Genomic DNA, 27,956 nt, shown 5'->3' with positions numbered 1-27,956 from the left:
TCTGTTATACGGGCAATTATTTATTAAAAGTTCCCAAGACAATAAAGACATTAAAGTAGGGGTTATAATAATAGCTTTGCTCCTGCCTTGCTAGGGTTTCCATTAGATGTTAATTCTATTACTAAAAATTAAATTTGTTTTATTTATGATCCTGTTTTCTTAGCAGATGCCTATTGATCAAAACAGGCCTCACCTTATTAAAAATTCAGAGCGTTATCCGGATCAGTTGTCAAGCTGGATATATTAAACCAGAATATGTTTTAACACTAGCAGGTACAAAGTGATGTGCCTAGCAAGAAGGGGAGCCAGGCACACCCACAAGTATATCCCGAATATCTGAAGCACCTTTAGGGCCCAGGGGTGAGAGCACATTGTAGTGCTGTGCCGGTGGAGCCACGCTGGTTCCTTGGAGCGTGACAAGGGCAGTTGTTGGCAGGAAGAGGCTGGTGATAAGAGCCTCTGAAAAGAGCTTAATATTGAGAGAATTTAATCTCTCTACTGATAAAAAGTACTGAGAAGGTGCCTTTCTGATGGTGTACTTGGTGCTTTCACATAGAAGGGCTCACTGAGGGTCACTGAAAAACATAAAACAGAAGCTAGAAGGTGCCAAATGAAGCCAGACAGGTTCGTGCAGGACACAGTAGGAAATTGCTAACATTGGAGCAAAGCCTTCACGTGATGGTGATGGTGCTGTCTTCATCTCCTGGCCTCTCGTTGCTGGAGGGGGAGCAAGCATGTGCCAGGCCCTGCGCTCCAGTGAGGTGCAGCATCTGGAATGTGCACTTACATGGCGATAGTGTGAGTGTGTTGGCTTTTTACTATGCTGGGTGGAAGACCAGTTGATAGAAAGCTACCCTTTTCTTGTAAATCGGTTGAATTCTGACATATTTGGGGAAAATACTGGATCTTCCACACAGATATCTGATGAGGCTATGTTAAAAGACAGAAACCTCTTATCTGCTGTATGAGAGCAGTTCAGTGAAAGTGTCAAAACAGCAGGTCATTGGGGCTTATGTGACTTAACTGTGCCCAGAGTTATTTATTTTCTTTTATTGAGAGCAAAGTCTACAAAGCTCTTGTCCTGAAGAATCAGAAATTTGAATACAAGAGGATTTCCAAGATGAAGATTGGATCAGTAAATTAAGCTTAGTTGTAAGAGGATAAACATACATTTTTAGGCACTACATATCTTCCTATTCCTGCTGTTTCAGGGTGGGGTGGGTTGTTGATGTTGCATTACATTAGCATAAAATTCTTTTGTGAGGCAGGGTGAATGTACCTGAGATTATCCACTCTTACAGAGGAGAAAGTAGCTGTTAATGTAATGTATTTTCTGATTTGGATAAACCATTTTGTTTGGACAGACAAATTGCAGATTTTCCGAATCACCTTTCCTTCCTTTTAAACAAAAAATCATGAGGAGAACAAAACCACCAAGACTATACATTATGTCCTGAGATCACCCTTACTGCAAAGTTAAATGCTTTGAGTTTAATAATAATAATGATTTGAATATATTTTAAGTTACATATTTTAATATTATTTTAAATTATGCCATATTTAATATTCATATAAAGAATTTCAGAAAATGGTGATATCTTTGCCCATTCTGCTATTCAATGGTATCAATTTTGTCCAATTTTCAAAATGATTCATTTTAAAGAAGACATTTACAGGGTGTTGGGTTTATATATGTTCCGTTAAAGGATTGTAACCACAGGCAGGTACCCCAAATTCCCACGTATAAAACTGTCATTTTCATTTGAAATAGCTCAAAAGTGCCATCTCAACCACTCAGTTCAGCCCAAGTTCATCTTACTTGGGGTCAGGATTTTGACCTACGAATGCGACATTTGTGTCCTCAGCTGTACTTGTTTGATTTGTCTGCATTCAGGAAGCAAAATGAGGGGCATGTAACATGACTTCATTGTGGATCATTTACAGAGGGATGTTGGTAGTAGATGAGTGCAAAGTAGCTGGTGTTTGCCAGCTGCTGCTCTTTGACTCTGCTGTGCTAACAGACTGTTGACTTTGTGTATATGTAATGATTTTTTCAAGGAATCAGTGATCATTGAGGCAGCAATAATTGGCACCAGGGAAACCTTTTAGCAAGCCTTCCCTAGCAGTTAGGGATGTGTTGATTTTCACTGGTTTTTGAATAGCTAGAAAACATGCTAATTTTCAGTTGTGTAGTAATAATTAAAAATTATATAGAGACTTGGAGGGGTGGGCTTGGTGTTGGGTAAGTTCTTGACAAGTGAGCCATCTGTACTGATGAGACTGAGTGAACTATTGCCTCAGCCTAACTGGGAAGTGGAAGAATAGGAGGCCTTGTTTATAAAGAAAGAGCAGCAGGAGGAGAAAAATTCACAGCAAAAGTCATTGTAATGAACTGAGAATGGAAGTACATGATAAAAACTGGCCAACTTGGATTATTTAGGAGCCAAGCATCCTACCATGCTGTTCAACAAGAAGCACTGGGCTTCAGAACGAAGATCCACAAGATCCAAAGCCCAGGCTTGGGATGTTACCGGTTTAAGGGCATGTTGGGTTCTGTGCATGTGTGACATACAAGGGACATCTGGAAATGTTTCATCTGACTCTGGGATTATATTTACTTATCACTTGCAAGTCTGTCCATCATCATTATTTACCACTTAGGACATCACAGCCCCCAGGCACAGAAGCCCATGTCATTGATTACAGCTGGTGCACACCAGGATCAAGAACATTGCACTGAAAATATTCCTCAACCAGCTTGCAGTATTTCAGTGTCTGGGAGGACTATGGAGAGCTGCTGACTGGAGCCCTCAGTAGGGAAAATATGCAGTTTTCATGCAAGTAAATGCACTCAGCTGTGCATGTTTTGTACCTGCCTGCCATCTTTTCTAGCACCAAGACTAGATACCACTTCTCAAGAAGCATTCAAACCAGTGCAGGCTGGAGATGTCAGGCACCCTGGTGAATTTTGGATCCCTCTGTCAAGATCCATGTGAAAAAGGTTTCCACAGATGTGTCCTTTTAGGAAAAAAGTCATAGACATTTAAAAAGTGCTGAGCTCCCTTTCCTAGTGAAGGTGAATGTGTTTTGGACCATCCTTGTGACCTTACAGTTCCATGTGAGAAAGGAACAGTTGGTTTATGACATGCTCATAGCTCACGAGTGACACAAGATGATGTTTCATTCTGCTTCTGCTCATTCTGTTTGGTCCACAGAGGAATCAACAAGCAGAAAGTAATCGCTTACACTGGGGAGAGATCATGGATCTTTTTTGGATGACCCTGTCTTGTGTGTTCCTACCTGTCACCCAGATTTAGAGCACAGACAGGATGGGTTAATGTCCTGCTGTCCCCAGATCCTTTGACAGAGTGTTGTACAGCATTGTTGGGTCTAGTTCTGTTCAAAATAATGGCCTCCTTTACCCCATAGAAATGGGCCTTATGCCTTTTGTGTGATCTCGTAAGAGAAATAACACTAATGAAGAGGAGAATGGTGAGTCTGTTTTCCTTTAGTTGTGCCATGCTAGTACGACATGCTAGTATCAAACTCCTACTGCATATGGGTTTATTATAAATGTGCCACTTACAATAGCTTGACCTGGGATTTGGCACATGCATATTTGAGCCTGGGAGTAGTCTTTTACTTGCCCACATTTTGGAAGCTGATGATTTACAAATTTCAAGTGTACAGAAGAATTAAAGGAAACTAAGAGAGTCACCACTTGGGTGCCCCACACATTTCAGCAGTACATGAAGTGCATGTCCAGCCCAGCAAGGTCTTTCCAGAACAGAGAAGTGATTTACGCTCGTGCTAAGTGCCAACCATAAGCATGGCTGCAGGTCTTTGAGCTAAGGCTCAACCTAAGACTAGGCTTACGAGCTGGATGGCGTTAGGACAGAGACAAAGCCTAATGCTCTATTTGGAGTGGGGCTGAGGAAGGGCTACCAAAGGAAAACAGACCATTCTTCTGGAGCTTCCATCAGAAACTTTCTTGGCAGCACTGGAGCTTTGTCCTTCAGCGTTTGCCAATGACTCCTTTCTTACAGAGGCCATGTTCTGCACAATGCTATGTGGCAGGCAGTCTTGTCTGACACTGGTTTACAAGCTGGTTTTGTTGCTTGTTTTCTATAATTGCAGCTGTAATTTCATTTGAGCAGGTATGAGTGTGGAGTAACCCTGTGTATGACATTCAGGAAGAGAAATTATCTGTCAAGTGGTGTCACTAAGTAGAGGTAGGAAGTGCTCCTCTTTGTTCCAGTCTTAAAATACTATTGCAGTTCTTACTCCTGCTTCCCCTGACCATAGCTTTAACACATAGTAGAGTTGAAGTTCGTTCATTTACCTTAGATGTTGATATAAAAGAGGTTGAACATTTGGATAAGTGAATAGGGAACTCTCAAAGTAGATCTGTGTGCATTTTTTCTGTCTTCTCTTTCAGTTTATGCAATACCTGAAATGTATTTGTGTGTTGTATAGGTTTGGATTTCAGCATATGGTTTTCTTGAGACTTATTCACTTAAGTATCATATCTTGCAAGACATCCAATCTTGAGAGGTTCTTCCGTTGTCTTAGAGGCCTTAGTCTGCCTACCCAAAGGAAGCCCACTTGTGCAGAAACAGGTAGTTCACATAAGAAAGAATACCTACAGCTGAGTTCTGCGAGGGATGGGATATTCCTTCATTGAAAGCTGTGAGATCTGGATAGTAGTTTGGTTTTCTCCAGATTGCTCCAGAATTTCAGGGTTTTTTAAAAAGACAAAAGCAAAAGTTAAAGCTCTAGCTGCTGCAGCTGTGAAAGAATCTTTAAAAAATAACATGAGTTTAAATTAGGAAATTTTATCTGCCTGAATCTGAAGCTTTGAAATGTAAGTCATTTCAGTCAATTCAGTTGCTTAGTGAAATAATGAAAGCATCATATGAAATTATGCAAAACCAGGGGAAATTCAATATCCTGAAACCCTACACCCAGGTTAATCAAATTAATGGCAAGGTATGAAAGGACATGTTTGGGAGATTATGTAGAAATTCAGCTGTGTAGGGTTTTAAGAGCCTTGGAAAGGGAAGACGAGCCTTTGCTAAGTGCTATATGGCAATTTTCTCAGTACAGTAGTTAAATACAATATTTTGCGCAAAATAATTGATGTGATTTTTTTTTTTTTTTTTTTTTTTGCTTACAAACCTCCTCAACACATTTGTTTTAGACTGAAGGAAGTTAAATATGCTTCAAATATATTGTCTTAATTTTCTGAAGAAAAATATATAACTATGTTTCATATAGGAAAAATGTCACACCAAGGTGTTCCTATTGGGGAGAAGAGGTATATTACTCTTCCTTTCTCTTTTTTTTAATCTAAAACTGAATTTGACATTCATTTACAAACAGTTTCAGGCAACCAATAACACATTTCTTTTCCTTCGTAGACCATTTGTCTGAAAAAATTAGCTGGGCTCCTGCCTTGAATATTTGAGAACTGCTCAGTGTTCAAACAGTGTGAAAATATAATTGGAATCTCCTAGTTTCTGCCTCTTCTCACTATCATATTTTAAATGGAACAAATAATATGTAGAAGAAAAAAGAAAGTAATTAAAACCTGAGAGGGGTGTGATCTGCGAAAGGATGTAATACACCCAAAACTTATAATGAAATGTATGAATTATAACATGTGTTTACCAAGAGTACCAGCAAAAATGAACACTAAGAATCAGATACCTTACTGCCAAACTATTACCCCCAAAATTTGGGAACTTGGAATTCGGGTACCAAATTTACTCTCCTCTGTGACAAGCTGCTGTGCCAGCACTCAGAATCATCTCACACCACAGAAAGTCAAGAAAGTCTAAAACCATAAAAGATCAAGATAAATAGCAGCATGACGATAATCAGCCCAAAGCTTCTGCTTGCCCTGAATGCTCTCGCTTGTGAGACTGCAGCCTCATCTCTCGGAGGAAACATCTCCAGATGAAATTTACTTCACTAGAGGGATTCAGACTGGAAAGTTTCCTGATCTGAGGGTTTTTCCCTGCTGTTAAAGCTGTGCTTCCCCTGCAGCAGTCCAAAATGCACTGATTAATATGAGACTAGGCCTTTACCTAGGGCATGAGGAGAACACTGCTTCATTGGTGGTGGAAAACTTGCTCCCACAAGGGCATCTTGTCAAAGCCCACATCTCATTTCTCAGTTTCCTGTACAGAGAGTTCCTCAAGGGAATGCTCCATCCCCAAATTTCTGTGCTTATCTCAGTGCATCTCTGGCAGTCCCCATGGCTTTACTTGTATTGTATGTGCCTCTCCTGTTCCCACCTAGGATCCCTCATACTTGTTTCCCAAAGGAAACATTGCAGTGTGTGGTATCGGTAAATCATCTTTCTAAGAGGCAGAGGGAAATGGAAAGGAAGAGGAAGGGAGCTTGCATGCCGTTAGAGAGATGGAAGGAGCACACTCCATTGTGCTGTTTGCTCCCACAGTAGTGTGCATTTGGAGATTTTGAGCATTCCCTGGTGGATGCCACTCGCCTCAATCCAGATTTTCCAAATATGCAGATACAGCAGAGATGAGTATCAGAGAGAAACACATACTCCTCCAAAAACATTTCATCAAAGCCTGTTTATTAGGACTAACAGCAATCAGTGTACAAAAGAGACAGTGACATCTCTTGAGTTAAGGTAATGTGAGGAAAGAGGGAGAATGAGAAAGTTTATTCAGATGCAACCTAAGCTCCTACCAAACCATTTTGCCTGCCCTGGCCAGCTCAGCTTGGTCATGGTAAAGAGCATCTGCCTCAGCCACCACGGTCAAGGTGAGCCAAGAGACTCCTGACCCTGAACTGCCTGATGCTCTCATGGCTCACATCAGACTCTGCTAAGTCAGGTTCTTTAGCCTAAAATATACAGCTGCAGAATAATCCTCGTTGGTTCGTTTTCACTGCTAAGTCCTCTCTAGTGCTGTGGACATTGTGCTGCAGGGAGCTGAGTCTCAGGGAGAACTCTGATTGCCTCAGAGGTAGTTCACATATTATTAAAGGAAATGTCAGGCTGCCAGCCAAAGATGGAGAGATGGTAGTTCATGATAGACATGTTTGTAAAATCTGTGAGGAAAATACTGGGGAGGAAGATGGGGGGAGAAAATTTGCTCTGTTAGACATCTGTGTATTGAGAGTGACAACATTTAATATTACTAGCAGGAAAATGTATCATGTATTAAAGTAATGTACTGTATTATGGGTGCTTTTATACAGCAATTTGGCACTCTTGGTGAAGTTTTGTATTGAGAAGTAATAAAGAAAATTCCAGTGTAAAATATGCTACCTTCAACGTTCATAAAACACACCATACTTTAAAGGACCCAATCCTGTTCATATCCACAAAAATGGAAGCTTTGCCATTGACTTCCACAGAAGAAAGGTCAGCTACAGAATGATCAATTAAATAGGATTCCAAGAATGATTTACTGTCCCCATGATATTAATTTTCACCCCATTAGTGTTCCTTTTCGTTACTGTGACCTTCAGTCTTGCATAGTGAAATGCTCATTGCTCCAGACCATGACATAACATGACGAGAATACAACTGATAAGGCAATGATCTGAATCAAACAAGATAGTACCAGTGCACAGGAACTTTTTGTACAGTACAGTGGACTCCTGGCCCACACCTTGTAGTGACTTTGGACACCCTGGCAGTATAAAATCTGTATAATTCTAATAAATTAGTTAATGTGTAGGTTGGGGAAATCAAAATATCTTTTATAATATCCATTCGATTGCTGATCATTTTTAAAGTACTTCAATGACTAAACTATGGCATCCAGACATACATTCTCTTGGGGGGGAAATTAACATTGGTTTGCTTTTCCAAATAAAAATATCTAGCTTTCGATCTATCAGAGAGATGGAAAACAAACAAAGGGCTAATCCCAGTGGAACAGGAATTCAGTTATGAACCATCTCTATCACAGGCCTTGGAAATCTTGACTTGCAGTTTCTATTGAAAAATAGAGATGTTTGATGTAGTGACAGACGATATACTATACTGTATTTTCTTTTTCTATTGCTGTTGGAATTGTATATTTAGTGAATTAGTCGTGATTGATGATAGTGTTTTAAGGACTTGCTAGTTCTTCCTGGGAAAAGATGGCATATTTTAACTATATTAATGGTTTGAGACTTAAGGATAGCACCATATATTTTTGTAATCTTTCAGCAGCGAAGCCACAATTTACACAAATGGATTCGTTCTGTCTTTAGCTTAAGCAACTCTGACAAAAGATGTCATTTGAAGTAATGTTGCTCATCATTCATAGACGCAAAAGCTTAAGGCTCCATTGCTTTGATATGAAATTGTGTTGGAGTTTTCAGCTCCTTGCAAGATCAGTATATGGTGTTAATGATAATTTAACTGGTTTATGCAGCTCCAGATTATACTACTTTTGAACACAAAGGTGCTTATTTACCAACAGAAAGAGATATACTAACTTGAGAGTATGTAGGAGGAGAGAAGAAGCATTCCAACCACAACTCAGAATTCCCTAAATGTCAGCTCTGGAGCAGTTAAAAAATAGTGATACCATGCGTTCAACCAAAATGGCCTATTTAAAGTACAGTACATTAGATCCCTTTACAGCACCTTGGTAAGGAAGCACATCATTGCAGAATAATACCAAGGGCTGGGAGAGGTCTCTGACTTTTACTTTGGTGTATTAGCTGAAATGGAGCCCAATCCTGCAGTTGCATTTGAATACTCCCTTTTGTTGTGATATCAGTAATGCGTGTATAGGGACCCATCTCTGGATGGGTAATAGTCAACAAAAGCATGGTACAAAAAGTAGTCTTTAGACACATTCTGAGAATAATGACAGATTAAGACAGACGTTCTGCCTTAAAAGCGTATCTAACGTTACTGCTGCACTGTGGTTTTGCTTCTGTGTTCCAACCCTTTTATAACGCAGCTATGCTTTTACTACTAAAAAAAATCCCAAACAACCAAACCCCAGCCCTTCCTTTCTCTATTTAATCCACTGGTTCTGTAAAAAGCAATGGTATCATATAGTTTGTAGATAAGTGATAGATCTTTATATAGTGCCTATTTTACAAGTGTGCTGACACACAAAGATTTTATTTAATTATTAATTAAAATCTGAGAAAGTGATAATATTTCCCACCTGTAATCCTGTATTTAGATTGTCTCCATATTACCATGTTAAAATACTTTGTTCTGTAATTATTAATCCAAATATTGTTCACCTCCTGAGAAGCTGTCATGCTCTTTAGCTATGCATTTAATATCTTTCACTTTGCCTTATGTTTCTAGAAGACAGACATTAGAATTGAAGTAAAAGACTTTGATGAACAAGACATAATCTTTTTTCCGGTAATAAATAAATCGTGACTGATAACTGCTGTGCATCAGAAGGACCTGATGGATGTGTACATGTTGATTAGAGAGAACTGAATGTGATGCATAATACATTTTAAAGCAGACAACAAAACAGAGACTTTTCAAAAGGGGGTAGGCGGTAGGTAAAACATCACATGTACGGGGGGCAGGTTATCACACTCACCGTATGATGAATGTGACAAGTAATGCAACCTTTACTGTTTTCTGTACTGCCACTGCTGAGTTTATGCTCAGCTTCTCCGTCAGCCAGTCATCCCATCCTTTGGGGCTTAAGTATTATAGATGGTTAGAAATTTATATTTTTTATTTGGGAGGAAATTTGTGAGGTTTTTTTCTCAGATTTTGCTTTCATTTTATATTGGAACAAAAGCCAGAATTCTCAAAATTCCCCTCATAAAGGCATGTCTGAAGAATGCCACTTGAGAATACTGTTTCAGAAAGAAATGGAAGTCTTGGGGTGGCATTATTGGAAAACTTGGGGGGAGGATCTTCTTTAAATGACTTTGTTGCTTGAACATTGTGAGCTGGGGCAGTAGTACTACATAATCATAGATAAGATAAAATGGCAGTCAAAATAGTATGTTGAATTTCATTTGAATGATGTCGTTTAAATGTAATGGCAGTTACTACCTAGAACAGATTGAATCGTCTTGTTCTCTTGTTGAAAATGTCAAAGCAAAATCTTAAATTGCTTCAACACATGACAAACAGAAGACACTTTCAACAGGAAAATGAAGTGTCAAGCAGGTTCGTTACAACAAGCTGACACAATTTCATGAAAAATTTCTCAGAAATTATATTCCTGGTGCAAAACTTGTCTGGCTGCTGGAAAAAAGCCACAGAAAACCCAAAATCTGGGTAATGAATGGTCCTCTGAGAACAGCAGAGAAATGTAGCAGCTGAGGAAAGTGATCTCTGTTTTGAGGTGCTATGTCCCGGTGGCTGAGGGGTAGTGCTGATTTCTGTCCTGGCAGTCGGATGCAGAAATTGCAGGAGAATAGAAAACCCTTCTCAGGAGCCTGTGTATGGGCAAGTAGTTCAGGCAGAGGCAGGTGGAGTATCTGGGTATTTGGGCAGCCCATCGGTATCGCGTCCATGCACCGTTCACAGAGAGCTCGTACTGCCCTGTCCACCAAGGCGGGAGGGGACAAATTTCCCTTCCCACACACTTTGTGTGTATAGCCTTGGCTGAGCAGAAACTTGGCACTGATTTGTTAATGAAAATAGGGTGCATGCCTCGCCTCACCTCACCTCTTTTTCTGCTTCATGTTTTTTGGCTCTTTTCATTGTTTTTTCTATTTTTTCTTGATTCAAAGATTATCTTCATCTTTTAATAAAGGATGGAGGAAATATACTGAAGGATTAAATCCTTATCTGCAGCCATTTGAAGTGCCTGCGGGACTGTCTAATCTCACATGTCAGGGGATTTGGAAGCTAGGCCCTCCTGCAGTTTCTGCTGCATACAGTATAACCTGTGCCCAAACTGACCTGAGGGACAGGTACAATCCATCACTTACTCTGCTGCCAAGTTTATTTTATATTCCTCTGATATAAATGTCTGGTGTGTTGACATCCTGCTTAGCAATGGTCACATAGATTCAAAACAAGTATAGTTCCAAAGACATTTTTTTGGTTGTCTTCACTCTTTTCCATTGCTTTTAGTGTTGCCACAAGGTCTTTGAATTGTTTCATGGGAAGTTAATTTGTTCCTCTCAGCTGTGCTGCATGTCACTGGGCTTGTTAATGGGGCTGTGCAGAGGTGCACAAGTGGGCACTGGAATGACATTTGTCCTCGTGCTTTTTGTACATATAGCTCCCTGGGCAGCCTTTAGTCATGTTCCCCTTGGAGGTTTGCTTGCCATTCTTTGCATCTCCAATGACCATGAAACATTTTCAAGTAATATGCTAGTCTTAAAATATTACATGTTTATTGTTGAGTAGTTGCCCCCTGTAAACCTGATGCATGGGGGTGAGAGTGTGCCCACTGACTTAGGATGAGTCATTTATCTGGAACTTGTTTTATCAAAGCTATGAAGTTTCCCACAGCATCTTTCTTTGAGGCAGTGCTTTGCGCATATTAGTGTATTTTTGTGGAAAAGAAATTGCATTCTCAGATCAGAAAACTTCCCTGTGTTTGATAGCAGCTGATACGGAAAGACTCAGGTCCCACACCGATCACCAGGGGCTGTTCTGCTTCCCATTGGCTGGTACAGACCCTAATGCAAGTGGTGGGAGGCTGCAGTGCTGAGTCTGAAAATGGGTTGTCCTGCCAGAGATTTTTATGGATGCTGCTTTTTTTGTTAATTCTTACAAATCCTTTGCCTCAGATAAGATGACACATTTCATGGGATAAGTATCTCCTTCATTTCTTAAAGCAATTTCTTTCATCAGAAGATTCACATTTTCTTTATCTTCAGTCATGAGGCAGGATAAACAGTAGTGAGTGTATCTATGATTTCTTTAGAGGCCTATATTATGCCTGCTTTTTTAAATTTTCCTGCTTATCCAACCAATAATGACTCAGTTTGGCCCAGTTTTTTCTTAACAGTGCTACATGTGCTGAGTGAATAATATGAGTCAAAATTTCTTCAGTGGTAAAATTAAAAAAACAATAATAGTGAAACCTGGTGGAATATATTTTGCAGCTTTTGAAGGCAAATTAGAGACAAAGAACCTACATAAATATTGCATAAACATTTTATGAAAAGGTTTTCCTTGTCAAGTATAGTAACATTTTTCATCATTGTAGCAAGCTTTAGAAGCCAGGATGCTAATCCAAAGAATGCATCAGAATGAATAGGCTGGATGGGGCAGGGGGAAACCTACTCATTAAACCCCTGTGGAGGGAAATCAATTGGCAAGAGATGACTTAACAGAAGTGTCCGTGTTTCTTACTTGTGAATGTTATTAATCTAAAAAACTTACAATAGAAATTCCATTTAAAATTGTTTGCACTATGGCTGCTTTGAAATTGTAATGGTCCTGCTGAACATCAGACTGAGCTGTTACACTATGCAACATCTAATCATGTCCAAAGTACAAGTTCTAAATGGTCTCTACTGCTTTTGAGACTTCAAGTGAAATACATTTTTAATGTTGATCTTCAGTAGCTCTGCCCTCTTCTTTGAAAAACTACACAGAAATGTTTGGTTCGTATAAAAGGTTTTGACTTGAAGTTATCTCAGGACACAGGTAAGCCATGCAGTTGCCTGAAACAGCAAATTACGAGAGATGGTAAAATGGCACTGGCTGCTCCTTCGCCTGGCTGGAGGCTGCTATTGAGCTTGGAGATGGCTTTTCACAGCCCTAAAAAGAGCACCCATTGTTTTGCCTAGATATAGTACCATAGGCGCTAAATACTTAGTTCAGTTGGCATTCCTCATCCACAATAATTCTCTTTTGATACATTATCCATATTTAATACAAGGTTTTAAGTTTTAGAGAAGATTGCTTTGAGTTTTATTAAAACAATGCATAAAGTCCACTCAACGATACTTCCTGTCACTGGGGTTGTGCTGTGGTGCAGTAGTTCACTGTGCACAAGTGGTCAAATTGATCATGGAATGTTAATTGGTTGTGGACTGCAGGCTTTTGGTACCCTGGCTTCAGGTTGACAAGAATGATAGCTTTCATTAGCATGCAAAGTCTCCAGCTGTCCTTTCAAGATGGATGATGGGATCTGGCTTCATCCGTCACCACATCTTTACTTTTTTATAAGACAGAAAGAAAAAAGAATTAAAAAAGCCAAAAGATAAAATGTCATAAAACGTTCTTTGCGGTTCTCCTTGAAATAGAGGGTAATTTCAAGCATCTTATTTCTGCTCAGAGTCCAAGAGAAACATTTTGAGTGCAGATGAAATGATGTGTCCTTTGTGTTAAATACACTCCGTTCATTAAATAAAGCACACTCCATTTGAGATTTTAATGAATTATATTGCAGAGAAATATAATCTACATTTAGTAACAATTTATTACACTTTTTTCTCCACTTTGGAGGAAACTCATGCTTGCTTCATAAAAGAAAGCTGCATGATCCACATTTAAGAAAGGAATAAAATGATGATGCATAATCTAATCCAATCTGTGAAATTTAGAATGCACTGAAAAGAAAGGTGTGTTGGCAACAGTAGTTTAAGGAAACTTGATAGCATCAGTACAGTGAGAGCCCTGCTAACACAGAATTCAACTTTCCAGCACCCACCTTGCAATGACTTGTGGTAGAAGTGATAGTAACGCGCACCATCAGTGTCACTGAATGTTTCACATCAGGAGGTGCGTAACAGTCAGCTGCCACTGGCATTTAACATGTATATTGCAGTAGTGTTAAGTGTTCAGCCCTGTTGTAATTACTTTGTGATGGGCACCTTGTGGGATTTTGCCATCTGTGCTTCAGTAACGTGCAATCTATGCTCTTGATTCTATTCCACTTCACCAGAGTCCTCCTAAGTCATATTCTGTTGCCTAAGTTCCACCAGAATCTCACCATTTCATTTTCTACAGCCCTACATGACTTGATTGTCTTGTAAGAAGGGGGAAGAAGGTCCTGCACAAATCTGAAAACCAGAAGATACCAAAACCAAAATCTAGTTCATTTCTACTTTTCTTAATGTTTCCATGAATTCAACATCTAGTATCCGATGCTCCTGCCCTTCTTCCCAAAGCAGTTTGGCTATCTCCATGCACTCTGATAGCATCCTGTGTGCAGTAACTGAAGATGCCTTAGGTGAGAAGACTAGCAGCAAGACTTCTTGTTCAGGGATGATTTCACACCTGAAATCGCCAGCTGCTGTTACTAGTTTTAAACAGTTACCATGGGCTGCAAGATCATGCCTGCAGCAGAAGCTGTTGGAGCAGCTGCCAAGAACAGGACAGACACAACTAGTTGTTTAGGATTTTGACTGCTCTCAAAGTCAGGGGGGCTACTGTCATGGTCAGCTTCTTCTTGATGCCAGTAGTATGACCTGTCAAACATGGGTCTGTTCCAAGTCATTGAGGACTTAATGGATTAGAATCCAAACTACCAGTAATGATCCAAGAGCATTTGAGTGCCTTGAAATTCATTTCCCTTGTGAGCTCCATTTCAGCATGGACACAGCATCTTCCTTAAAACTGTGATTGTGTTGTCCTTCTTTCTATGTCATAAAAAGAATTCATGTGATGAATTCCAATTATTTACTCCTAATATAAAAATGTTAAACTCCTTCTTGCAGAAAATTGTCCCACAGAGGCAGGCCAAACAGCACATTAAGGCACTCTTGATCCTACGTAGAGTTTTCAAAAAGTGTTATTCATGGTAGTGGTGGTGGCAAAGAGGGGTGTGTGTGTGTGTGTGTGTGTGCATCAAGTTGCTGTATCATTTCACCCCATTGTCCCAAAAGATGCATTTCCTGCTCAAATAGTAATAAATAGAGAACAACTCTTTGTCCCTGGTTAATGACTCCTGGCTTCCATGCAAGTTCTGAGTTTATTGAGTTTGAGCTTATTGAGAATAAGTGTTCAGTGTTTATTTTCAAAGGTGGAGACATTTATCCTTTGACAACTTTTTGTGGCAATGACTTTATTTCTGCTACAGCAAATGATGGATGGAGGTGCAATCATTTTGTCAGCTTGATATTGTGGTGAAGGAGAGGCAGCACAATAGCTTAATGCTGAAAAAGTGTGTTTTGACTGACTGGTAGAACACATTAAAATACAGCTAACCAGGGAACAGTGTCCTCCTATACACACAACCTCACAAAGTTGCATTTTTTAATGAATGAGTTGCTTTATATGGTTTTGCGTTGCTTTTTACCTTGCATGGTAATTTGCTGCTGTGCCAAGAAAATGAGAAGTGTTCAGTCTGATCTGATGGTGGGACTTGCTGATGAACGCATGTTAGAGGCTCAGTCCACAGAGGATGCTTACTACAAGTCCAGGGGGGAACCCTTGGCTCTTTAGACAAGCTTTTAACTCTGCAAGTGCACAGGTCAGTCCCTGTCAGCCAAGACTATAGCTGTCACATTTACGTTTACATCTGTACAACTGGCTCACACATTTGCTTAGGTGTAAGCAGCAACATAAAGCAGGTCAGACCTGAAGCATTTTACTGTCAGCCACTGAGAAATCTGTTGGCACAAGCTGGGGTTTTAGATGAGCCAAAGGGAGTTAGGTACATTTTATTTAAAAGGTATAATGCTGAGCTTCTCTTAGCAACATGTGCCCTCTGGTTAACATACTGATTTAGCGTTTTGTACGCAGTTAGTTCCATCTTCATCTATGGTGTGAAAGTTGCAGTGTCACTGCCAAGATTTTTAGTTGCCAAAGTAGATCTAAGCCATGCCTGGAAGCATGTGTATTTGAACTAGGAGTGAACAAAAGCTTAACTTCGGGTACGAGCTAGTTTCAGATTAAGGATTTGGCATGCTGTTATTTGCCCCAGAGGATGCTATTCAAACAGATCGGTTCTGCTGTCAAAAGGTTAGCCACATTCCTGATTGAATGATACTAGAGGCTCTGTGTCAATGGTGGGAAAACGCCAGATCCTTTGATTGAAGGAAGTAGGTTGGCATGTAATTGTCTCATAGAAGATCTGAAACAATTTTGTTAGATTCCCTGCATTCTGCTTCATATTTGGATAGTCTTTGCTTTCATCATCGCAAGTCAAGAACAAATATCCAGGAGGTACATCAATAGCAAAATTACAGAACAGCAAATGTCCTTTGGGTGCTTATCACAAGAAGAGGAAAAGTCGTTATCCACCCTGAGGAAGAAGAAGAAAACCCTTCCCCAGCATTTGACCAGTTGTTAGCCACATGTGAGTTAACATTTTTAGCCTTCTACCTTCATCTCCCTTAGAAGAGTTATCTCGTCTGGAAAACACTCCAGCTGTGCTGAGTCACAAGAAAGAGGCCCCTCAGATCATAAGCAGCTGGATTTCAGTGCATGACCCTGGTGCTGGCTGGCTTCACACTGGCAGCAATTCAGGTTCTTGGAGCACAGGTGATGCCTGTTGGATTAGAGCATGCCTTTGCATGGCACAGGAGAAGCTGATCTGCATTAATTTCAGAAGTTGTGTTTAGCTGAACCACTCAAAAATTGCAGTAAGAGAGTTTGTGTTCATTGTAGCAACAGCTTGGGCTGTCTGTCTCTCACTGTGGTTGCCGTAAAAGAAGTCTGACTGGAGTGGGGAGAGTACTGTGAAGCGGCTGCAGAGGGGAGGTAGGAAATAGTGTAGGGAAACAGAGCTGTGTCAGATAGCAAACTGTGAAGGAACTGGTGCTTACTGAGATGCCTGGGAGCTTTTTAGCTGGTTATCATTGCTTATCCCTAAGTAATGATATCCTAAGGCTGTTTGTTTTCAACTGCTTTGTGCTTTTTCAAGAGAACTCATTAATGTGTCAGATACATGTTTGAATACGGAATGAGAGATTTCTGGAACAGTAAGGCTGTGATGGGAAAAAATGAGCCTCTAGGCTCTTACGCTGCATTGGCACTTAGAAGCAGAAGCTTCAAGGCTGTTTTGTTCTTCAGTTGGTCCTGTGGGTAGATAGACATTGCCCTGTGCAGAAAGTCATGCTCTTCCTTGTCTTATAAAGATCACTGTGTAACTAATTGGAGAGACCGTATCTTTTGCAGGTCTCTTCTCTGCTTTTCTGAGGCACTTCTTCTGGAACAGTATATTCCCTATGCATGTGAAAAAAGAGAATAAAAGTATCATATGTTCTGGGAAAGAAAATGCACCTGGATGAACAGTTGTAGAGGACCTAACGGTGTATTGATTTGTACAACACTGTGCCTTTAAATCTCTTCTGGAAGAAACCCATGACAATTGTTGCTGCAACCACAGCCATTGATTATTGTTTTAAAGTTTGTGTATTGCTTTCTAATGGGGGAGAATATAAGAACAGAAGGAAAGAGCACTTTAAGCAGCCATCTAGCAGTCTGGCTGCTAAACAGCCTCTGGCCATGTCCACCAGTCTCCTATGGGAGGCACATGCATTGCAAGGTGCCTCTGGGTAAAGAAATGTCTTTGCAGCTTGTCATCTAGCACCTGTGACTTCAAGCGATGCCCCAGGTGGCCTGGTGTTACCCTGGCACAAAGCACAGAAGCCCTGCATGAGCCCTCCTCTCAGTCTTAATTCAGTAGTGTACTCTATCAGCTGATGCTTGCATAAACAAATGCAGACATATCTGTCCCAGCCTGTTCACAGGATGAAATTCTAGAACAGCAAGTAAAGGCAAGGAATCCCCTTAGTGTGCTGCGTTGTCAGACCTTGTATCTTGCAAAGGTAGGTCTGTTTTTGTGGCTGCAGGAATTGTTGCTTTGGGGAACTGACATCATCCTTGTTCTGGTGGCTTCACCATGTAAGTATTGCTGCTCAGAGCAGCCCAGGGGCATGGCGTGTTCCAAGGGTCTGGGGGAAAAAAAAAAAAAAGTAGATAGCCCTATCCAAGTTTTTCCTATGAGAGTTAATGAGGTATATGCATATTTCTTTGCAGAAGTGCTGCTGTACCTTTAATAATAGGAAGAGTGTTTGCAGTGTATGTAGTTGTTTTAATTTAAAGTGGCTTTGTGGGAGGTGAAGTAAGAGTTAGATGAGAATGCATAATACTGTTAGATATGTTGATATAGTAACAGCATTAATTTTTTGTTCTGCTTCCCCTTCTAGCAAGGCTGGAAATCAGAGTGCCACACATCTATAAAACTGTTCTGAGAATTAAAGAAACTTCTTTTAGAGGAACGGGCATTTGAATAAAGGTTGTTTATGGACTTCTGTCAAGTACAGAGATCATGAAAGATTAGAATCCCTCGAAGCTGAGAGTATTTTGTACTGCCTTACTATTTAAGAAGGACTAAAAGTGAATTTCATAAGGTGAATAAGTGATCTGATGTCTGACCTCTAAAATAAGAATGGCTTTTGTTTTCTGTAAACACAGATGACATTGAAGAGCCAGCAGTTCATTGCCTTCTAGACTCAGAATCCCTTTGGGCCATTTCAGTTCCTACATAAAAAGCTCTGACAGGCTGCCGGTTCATTATAATGATTACTCTCCAAGAACAATATGGCAAAATATAACTATTTAAAATGTGACATGCAGGAGCACATTTAGAAAACATCCAAAGACTGCAAGTAAAGCTAAGGGAAATGGGAGGAAGCCCTCGTCAGATGGGTTTACAAGGGGTGCAGGTGGGAATCAGATATAAAAAGTACATTAAGAGAGGAAAGCCTGAGCATGCTGGCACAGCATGGATGCAGCTACCCCAGCAACCTTCCTCCACATCCTACAATGCACGGTTTAGTACCACAGATGAAAAACAATACAAGAAAAGTCTAAAGGTAGCAACAAAAGCCTTGAAAAACTAAGGAAAAAAGCTAAGGAAAAAAGTGTTCATAATATATCAGAAAGTGAAAATCTGTTGAGGCCCTTCACAAAGTAGAAGGGACAACACTCAACTAGGATGCAAGGTTTTGTGGGGTTAGCCCCCCCCCCCCCCCCCCCCAGTTAAATTTCCACACAAACCAAAATTTACCTAGTATATCAAGTTGTTTAAAATTGTGTTCTCAAGCTGATATCTTTCTCCATTTCAGCCTTTACTTACAAGGTCTTAGTGTGTGCTGAGCTTTAAATATGCCCTAAAGTCTCCTGAAGGAGTCCTGTAAAGGGTTGGTAAGAGTGTTGCTTGTCTGGACAAAGGGCTTGATTCTGTTAGTACTCGGGTTAAATCCCCCAAACCCTTTGCAGCCACTGTGACCTTTCCACTCCCTCCAGCACATTTTTCAGCAGGCCCATGTGGAAGCTGCAGCAAATAGCTGCATGTCTCTGACAGTAGTCATTCTCTTCTCTCTGTGCGGAGCATCTGGGGTGCTCCTGTATTTACAGGCCAACAAGTTGCCTCCCTAAGAAGTCTGAATTGTTCACTTCCTAGGCCAGAACACCTTTTCTAGAGATTTTTGGCTCAATCTTTTAGGAAGTTACGGACCTCAGTTGCACAGAGGCAGTTAACAACATGGTTAAATTTTTAATACTTTCGTAGTACTTCCTTTTCCTTTCTCCTTCCAGCAGGCGTTCTAAGGAAGTCTGCCTAGACCATATAAAAAACAATAAAGAAACCAAAACCAAAATTGCAGAAAAGCAATATTGTCAGGTTGTGACTCTAGTGAGGAGGTTCCTCCTCAGCAGGTGCCAGAGCCAGACAATACTATCTCTAATTTTCTGTGATGAGTTGAGAGAAAATGGCAAGCAATACCTATGAAGAGGTCCTTATAGCTGGCAGCAGGTTACGGTTCAACTAATGTAATTCTAGTCTAGTGGCTTTTGCTTCTTGCTAACTCATTGTTATTGACAGGGCTTCTTCATGTGAGGAATTAGAGTATAAGAAAAGCAGAGCTCTTACACGTGTTGAACAGAAAAATGTCAGCAGTGAAAATGTATTCTCATGTTTCCCCTTACCAAATGTTCTGGCTATCAGTGTATTGGGTTTTCCTGAAGAATGTTACTTTTTTCTTGGAGTGTTGGGAATGAGCTTTGCTTGAAGCAGGTATGGCCTTCAAGTGAGAAACATGCTGTTTGAATTAGGGTGGGATTTGTGGAGAAGCTGGAGAAATAGTTATCCATTTCCCCTTGGATGCAATGGGCTTTTATGACGAAGAGCAAATCAAAAGCTTTTAGCAATTTAAAAGCATGTGTTGCTTTAAAAATCATCAGTGGAATGTGTTCCAAAGTCCCTTGGGTTTGATGCCCAAAACTCCTACTTAGAAGTTTTCAGCTTTGGTTAGGATTGAAATTCCTTCAAAAGCAAGTAGTTAGACTGTACTTACACATATGGGTTTGGCAGTACTTTTGTCTTATTCTCTAATGACATTTGGATGTCTTAAGTGCATTAGCACAGTAAGTTAATTATTTGTTGCTGCCAGAAATTTTCTACTTACAGGCTAATCCCCAAATAATACAATTGTACAGGTAGCCTTGATGTTGCTTCTGGGTCAATCTTGTTTGTGACTTTGCATTGGATGAGCATTTCTGAATTCTGCTGAATTCTCGTTAACAGAATTTCCCATTTATCTTTCATTATGAGTTCTGTTTGTGGCTTTAGTCTTAATAACATGCTGTTTAAATCACTTCGGAGATTCCTGTGTTGTCCTTGTGGGTAAATTGCACAAGGAGTTCTTCTTACAAACACACGTGGTTTTGATCTGAAATCTTGGCTGCTGAGTTGTTACCGAAATGCTTGTTTTGTGATAAGCAAAGCATGGCTGTAGCATCAGTGGAAGGAACCCCATTTTCATTTAAATGGAACTGGGGAAGTGGATTGTGCTGACAATCACTTCTTAAGGAGTTTAAAAAATAATGTCAACTCTAAAGCAGAATCAAACAGGTATTTCTTTAATACCTGTCATTTTCTGTAGATTAATATCTTGTCATTTTCTGTAGGATGTAAAAATGTTTTGTAGGTTGATGATGATTTTTTTTTTTTGGTAGCAGAATAATTCAGCTATCTCCAATTTTACACGGCTGTCATTTGATAGCTGGTTATCAGAGCCACATTAGTGAAAGGTTGTGACTGCTGCACCTCTGCTTCAGCCACTCAGCCCTAGGGAAGGTGTGTTGAACCATTGACTGCTGCTGAAGCAGATGGGGAGAGATGTCCTCCCAGCAGGTCAATGGCTCAGGCTGAGGTGGGAGCATAGGCCAGGAGCTTGAAGAGCTTGAGCTCCCTCTGCTTGGTTCAGGGAGACCTGCTGCCCCAGCCACGGGCAACTCTCAGCTTGAGCTACCAAACCTCTGGGTAGGCTCGTTTCAGTGAGCGCTGAGGTTTCTGAGGAGATCAGGGCAATTTTACCATAGTCTTTTATTGCAAAAATGCAAATTTGTTTTACAAACTCAGAACAAATAATTTCAGGTGATTAATTTTAACTGGAAAAGTTTGGAAGTAATTTTGAAATGTTTAATTTCATGTGGTGCAGGATGCTGTATTGGAGTAAAAACAGTTCTCCCCATCTCCAGGAATACTCAGTCATTTATTTCAAGCTAGCCCTAAGTTACAAAACTTATTTGCACTGTCTGGCACTAAGCTCTCAGTGCGGGTCAGGAAGCCAGTATCCGTAGCTGCACTTTGCAGCAACAGTACTGGCTGTGCCTGAGTGTCCTCCCTGGACTCTGCACTCCCCTGGTAGGGCCAGGCTGGGGTATTGCTTCCTGCTCTCAGGTGGAGATATGTCTGTATAGCAGAGGGCAGGGTCCCCATTAAGGTCTGAGAAGAGGGTCCAGGTGCCCCACTGGGTTGGGTGGGACTGTAGGCTAGGGGTGAAGCTGCTGGGCTTCATCAGACAAAATTATGTGCAAGTTTTCTTTGAGCATCTAAATACTGTTTTGGGCAAGCATAAAGACATCTTGGGACTGGTCACACTGAAATAGATTTGGTTGGCATTTCAAATTAATTGTGTTAACTTTGCAAGGTGAGGATCTAAAATGCTTGACCTAGTTATATGTAGATTAAAAGTGTTTTACTGCTTTGTTTTAAAAATGTAATTCTTTAAATACCTTATTTCTGTTGAATCAGCGGGCCACCGCAGCCACAAGAAAAGTGGTAATGCGTTGGCAGTGTAACAGCCGTATTATGTAATAAATGTTTACATGCCATCAAGTGTACAAACATTTGATTGCTTACATGACAGAGCTTTTCTTTTGCAGTCATTGGTCTCAATTTTTCCATTACATCTTCTCATTTTCTTTTCTAGCTTTACTCACAGACAAACCTCCAAAGCCATTGTTCCCCATGGAGAACCAGCCAACTGTTATAGATGTCCAGCTGGGTAAGTCCCCTTCTGGGAATAATAGATCCTAAACTTCCACTCTGGTAGCAGATGGGAAAAATTGAAAATGGTAGGAAAGGTTTAGTGGTACTGTTATTACATGCAAATAAATCAATTTGCAGCTTCTCATTTATAACTGTAGAATTTACTGCCGTGGCAGTTTAAGGGAATGAACTTGTGTAACATCAGGGGATGGCAGTATTAATTGGTTACATTGGGTATTAAGTATAAAGTGCTGCTGCTCTTTTTAACATATGATTGATAGGGTAATATATGTCTACATTGGTGCTGTATTGATCAGTTGATGTTCACTGTAAGACAAATATTCTCATAAAAGAAGTGCTGATTCCTTTAAAAGTTAGTGTAAAACAGTGCATTTTCAGGTTGTTCTGAATGCTTACCAGAAAGGGCTTTTGACTGAAATGCTTGTATGCTTTTCTCACTCCTGTTATATATTCTTCTGTGAATGCACATCTCCAAATCTCAGCTGGCAGCCTGTATTTTCTCTCATGTTGAGAAACTGATGTTAGAGAGTTCTGCTCAGTTTGGGGAACTGTGGGGCATCTTGGTGCTGAAAGAACTGCTCGGCTTTGAAGTTCCAGTTTTTTTTTTCAGTGACTTGAAAATAGACTTCTAATTTTGAGAGGCAGAATTGGAGTTGCTGTTGAGGACTGTAGTGCCATGATCTTAAATTACAAGAGATGTCTTGCAGATGTGGATTATTCACTGTGTTGAAGCTGTGACATTTTTCCTTCTTCTTGAGCTTGACTCTCTTCTTCCTTTTATACTAAAGCTGACTGGGATTCAGTGGTGGAATGGCGTTTAAAGGCAAGCAGGGTCAGAATGAAACATTTTAAATGGTCTGATAACATTGCAGTAAAGCTGTTTGTTGTGAAACCTTACAGGGTCCTACTTGAGCTGAGTACAAAGGCACATCCTTGTTTTTAAACCAGGTGCCTAACAATTTCAGTGAAGCACTTAAATGCTATGAAGTATTTTAAAATGGGGCTTGAATTCTTGAATGTGGTTGTTGAATCGTGGTGAGAATACGAATCATTTGTGACCTTCACTAATCTTAAAGATCATCTTTTTCTCATGTACCTGGACTGACTCAGGAGTCTGTAAGGGCTTGCACAGGGAAGACAGCAGTGGATCTGCGAAGCAGCCAGTGCCAGATGAATTCTGCAGACGGGAGCATATGTGCATATTCAGGTTCCCCTCCACAGAACTCACATGTCTGTAACTGAGCAGAAATTGGCCCTAAAAGGGGAAAACACAAAATTAGTCTGAAGCCATAGTCAAAAGCCCACCAGAATTAATAGCAAAACACAGTCACTGAAGTTTGGATAAGCCCAAAAGGCTGAATTCAGTCTCCTGGTCCAGCTTCTTAAAAGTCAACTTTCTAATGATTTCCTTTGGGAGCAAACTGTCCCTGCATACATCTGTGTAATAAAGGCAATCAAAGAGCACACATCTTTGTTTCCTGCATTTTTATTCCATCTTCATTTTCTCTTCCAAGTTCCCCTGTTCCATCAGGACTCTGTTGTTTTTGCACTGAATTTCTTCTTTTTTTTTTTTTTCTCCATGAAAACATTTTGTTCTGACTGATTAAAAAGAGGTTTGATTAAAAAAAATGAAAACAAACAAACCCCCTCCTATCCTTGGAGATATGGCTCAGTAATAGGATTTTGGAATATCTCTAGAGGGAAATATAAATCTTGCATCTTTATATGCTGGAATGTAATCCATCAGTTGTCCCCTAAGATCAGGGAATTTACATATGGTGCTTTTTTTTCTGATATGTTAATGGGTTTGGTTATTGCCACTAAACCATATTCATATTATGTGTAAAAGATTAATGCTTATGAGGGACCTAAACTTATTTCTTTAACATACAATGAAGTTAATTGATTTCCCTCTGGATTTTAAATGGCAGATAGAGCTAGAAAATTCTCAGGGACCACCTTCATCTTGTGGAGGCCACCTGCGGCTTTGGGCTGGGAGGCTGTGCTGACCTTTGCAATATGCTGCAGACCCTCACTATGTACTAGAGCTTTGCAGGAAAGTGAATTATTGGATTGCAGCAAGTAATGGAGGAGAAAGTTGTATGTAAGGTCATCTGCTGGAATACTTTTTTGAAATCTTGTTAAGCTCCTAGGAGTTTTGAACAAGTGACTTTCTTCAGTACGTTATTAGAAGTTAAAGCAAAGTTTCTGTGTTTTACAGGGCCTTTAGCCCATGGAGTCAAGTCACCCAATATGCCTGCTTTTTCAGCGGTTGTGCAAGTATGAATGTGCTACTAAACTACAAAAGAAATGGAGTTTAATCCATCTACTTGTTCTGCAGAGATTAGTTTAGATTTCTATTGGAAAACTAATCTTTAAAGAAATATCTGTCTTTATAAGCAGAGGAGATTAATAATTATTTACTATCTTTATCCTTAATGATTAGCACAATGCAATGCAAAATCTTCCTAGAACTCTAGGCAGTGGCTTAACTATTTAGCAGCTTATTTGACCCAGCTGCAGACTTCAGTATTCACATTCTGGCTTTCAGCTTTTATAAGAAGAATCAAATGAAAATAGGTTGCACAATTCTTATTGACAGTGAATAAAAGAGTTCTTTCAGGCTTCAAACGTGGTCCAGAGCCTGCCTTGTTCTTCTTCAGGAGCGTGAATGTACTTCTTGCTTTTTCCATTTTCCTTTGCAATGTGACAGAGATCAAAACCAACCCCATCAAGGTTAGTGAGAAGTAGAAACTTTCTTGTTTTTTGTATTTGCTTGTGCTGGAGAAACAGAGCCAGAGAGAGGAGGATTGACAGGAGGACGAAAGAGCATCCCATAGGACTAGAGAAATAGTCCAAACCAATTTCACTGTCTCAGATGCTTTACCGGGTCAGATAGTCACTTCATCTCTGGACTGAAAATAATGACAGAATCTTTTTTTATTGTTAATTTGATGCTTTTTCATAAAAACAAAACTAAGAAATGCCTTTTTATTTGTTTTTTAGCTCTTTGTAGTGGGGTCAGTGTACTAGTAGTTCTTGGTTGAATAGTATACAGCACATTTAATCTTATTATATCTTGGTTTTAACAAATAATGTTTACTTGTACTATACAGTATATGCTTTTCCAAATATATGACATTAATATCGTGTTCTTCCTGAAAAAAGATATCCCCAAGTTGTCTTCATGACATTAAAATCAAACTTGATAGTATGAGCCAAAATACATATAGGTCTTCGGCCCAGGAGATAGTGTGGCTTTAGCAGAAGGCCCTTAAGATTGAGTTTGAAGAGTTTTGTGCTGTAACTCTGTACTCCTATAAACTCCATTTGTAAAATGTGACTGTCTGCCACGTAAAGCTCTGAATGTGAATTTATTAAAGCTTATGCCATGGTGATTCAAAGTAGTTGTTCAAAGACCCCTTTTTTAAAGCAGGTACTTGCTGTTGCTTTGATTGACCATCTAAACCTAAGCATGTGTATGGATTGTTCATACCAAATCCCTGAGGTTAGAGAACTCCGTATGTGATTTAGAAAAGTAAAGATCAAAACCTCAGTCAGGAGTCTTGAGGCTGTGGTGCAGTAAGTTTTAAAGATCTATTATCTATTTTCATATACAGCTGTTCTGACAGTAAGTGGAGCATGCTGTGCTGAAAGTCTTAAGATGACATGTTGGTACATCACTCTGCTGATTTCTTAATTTTTAAACAAAATTCTTTTCCAGCTAACTTTGCTCACTCTTAGTGCTTTGAGAACATGGAAAGAAAGATAACCAGTCCTTTGTGGTTTGATTACATGATTACAGAGTAGGTTTTTTCTCTGAACTAGCTCCTTTGCACAATTCTGGTAGCACCAAAGAGCCAAAATCTGACATAGGTATCTGTGAGTTATTGCACTACCAGCTCTCAGCTGATGTAAAAGCAGCGTGTCAGGGGCATAAGTGTCTGTGGAAGAGAGGAAGCACAGCTGCGCTTTGCTGATTCTTGACTGGACAAGGATCTGTAAGGATCTTGTAGGAGCTATATCTAGCTAGTCTATGTATAAGCAGCTCCCAGAGTCATCTAGCTTGCACCATGGCTGCTGTTTTACACTTGTGTGTCCCCAGAGTATCAAAAAAGCTAAAAATGCAATATCAAAATAGAAGCTAAGTCTGTTAATTCTGTACCATGTATTACAGTGACTGCAATGTTAAGTTAGTCTTTTCCTTATGAATAAGTTAGTTGACACTGGAATGAATGTTTGCGTGTCTGTGTCTATATTAATTGAATATATCCTTTATGTATCATTTGCTTTTCAACTGTGCACTGGTTTTGTTTTCAGGCATTTACTTAAGACATGTAGCAGGAGTCTTAGAAAACAAAACAAGAAACATCTATGTTAATTCATTTACTGAACAGGGAAAATGTCAAGGGGTTTAACTCACTTTTGTCATGATAGTTTCTCTGCTTCTAAAGATGCTGAGGAAAGAAAACACATAGTTTATGAGGATTCTCATTTTTCCTAATAGCTGACCTGTTCAGAAAGATTTTGTTTCTAGAAGATTTAACAGTGCAATTCCTTGGGACTAGTTATTAAGCAGATCAATAGAGCTACTCTAAAACAAGTGCAAGGGAATATACAAAGTTACATCTGCTGACAGGTATGGGAATAGAATTAAAATAGTTTTTTTAAAAAAAAGGTCCTTTCTGTTTGAAGCACTGGCTGGAAGGAGTCATTTGGGAAGTGAAAATCCGTGCATTTGCTGATACTTTTAAGATACTACATTCACTGTCCACAGTCTTAATTTTCATTGAGACCCTACTTCTCTTCTTAATAAATAATAATGATTTTTTTAAAAATCTGCAAGATCTTTCAGAGACATCCATTTCATACCAAGCCTGTCTATTCAAGACAATCTAGCAGTGTCTGTCATTACTGATTTGCTGGTTAAATCATGCTTTCTTCATATTTAAATATACAAGTATTTGATAAACATCTTAGTTGAATAGGATGGTGATCTTAGTCAAAAAACAATATAGAAATTTTGAATTGTAAAGTAATTAAAAAAGAGCAAGTGATTTGAAAGTGAATTTGGGAAGGAATTCTCTTTAGTGTGTTTGCAGTGTGAAAAGAGCACTGATACCCTCCCATGCTCAGGTCTCTGAGCGTTGCGCGTGTGCCTTTTGATTAGCTCTTTGATTAAATGATCACATATAACAACTACTCAGGAATGTAGCAGGTACATATGAAAAACAGGTATCTTAGATGTTGGTAGCTATATGCTGTCCTTCTGCCTTTCTTTCCCTCAGCTCCCACCAGGCATTCTCCAGCCTAGGGCTTGGCAGGGGCTCTCAGATGGAGATCTGGGTTTCTGTGAGCTGGGCCAAATCCAGAGTTTTGCACCTGTGAGGGCAGTAGCCCTCTGTCCCTGTGCTGCTCCTGCTCCTTCTGCTCAGCAGGGGCAGCACAGAAGAGATGAACTTTGAGGAATCAGAGGTGATCTGACCCAAATGGACCCTGAGTGAGCAAAGAGGGTGAATTGAGAGAAAGATGAAGCTGAGACTGAGAAGAGATGTCTGAGGAGGATAAAATTAAAGCTTAGAGGGCAAGGAGGAGATAGAGCTGCAGGTTTTTGGTTGGGTTTTTTTTAAATTTTTTATTTTCTCCCTGCTTTTTCTGTTGAGATTTGGAGCTCTTGCCACTCTGTACGAAATGTGGTGGCAGCCCAAATACACATTTGCAAGGAGTTCTCAGAGCCCAGTGGGAGCAACATGTGGGCACAGAAGC

At 39.9% G+C, this 27,956-nt stretch overlaps 1 protein-coding gene across 2 annotated transcripts in view; it reads left to right on the top strand.

Annotated features, from left to right (window-relative positions):
• The window catches only part of IL1RAPL2 (interleukin 1 receptor accessory protein like 2), a 392,967-nt gene that overhangs the window by 258,733 nt on the left and 106,278 nt on the right, over window positions 1-27,956 (top strand). For both annotated transcript variants that reach the window (XM_074834976.1, XM_074834975.1), the window contains exon 6: window positions 22,111-22,185. In XM_074834976.1, coding sequence (XP_074691077.1) covers window positions 22,111-22,185 — 75 coding nt within the window. The remainder of the gene's footprint in view (window positions 1-22,110; window positions 22,186-27,956) is intronic.

This window comes from Strix aluco, chromosome 10, assembly GCF_031877795.1.
Source record: "Strix aluco isolate bStrAlu1 chromosome 10, bStrAlu1.hap1, whole genome shotgun sequence".
Classification (NCBI taxonomy): Eukaryota; Metazoa; Chordata; class Aves; order Strigiformes; family Strigidae; genus Strix; species Strix aluco.
This window is presented reverse-complemented; position numbering and strand designations above follow the sequence as displayed.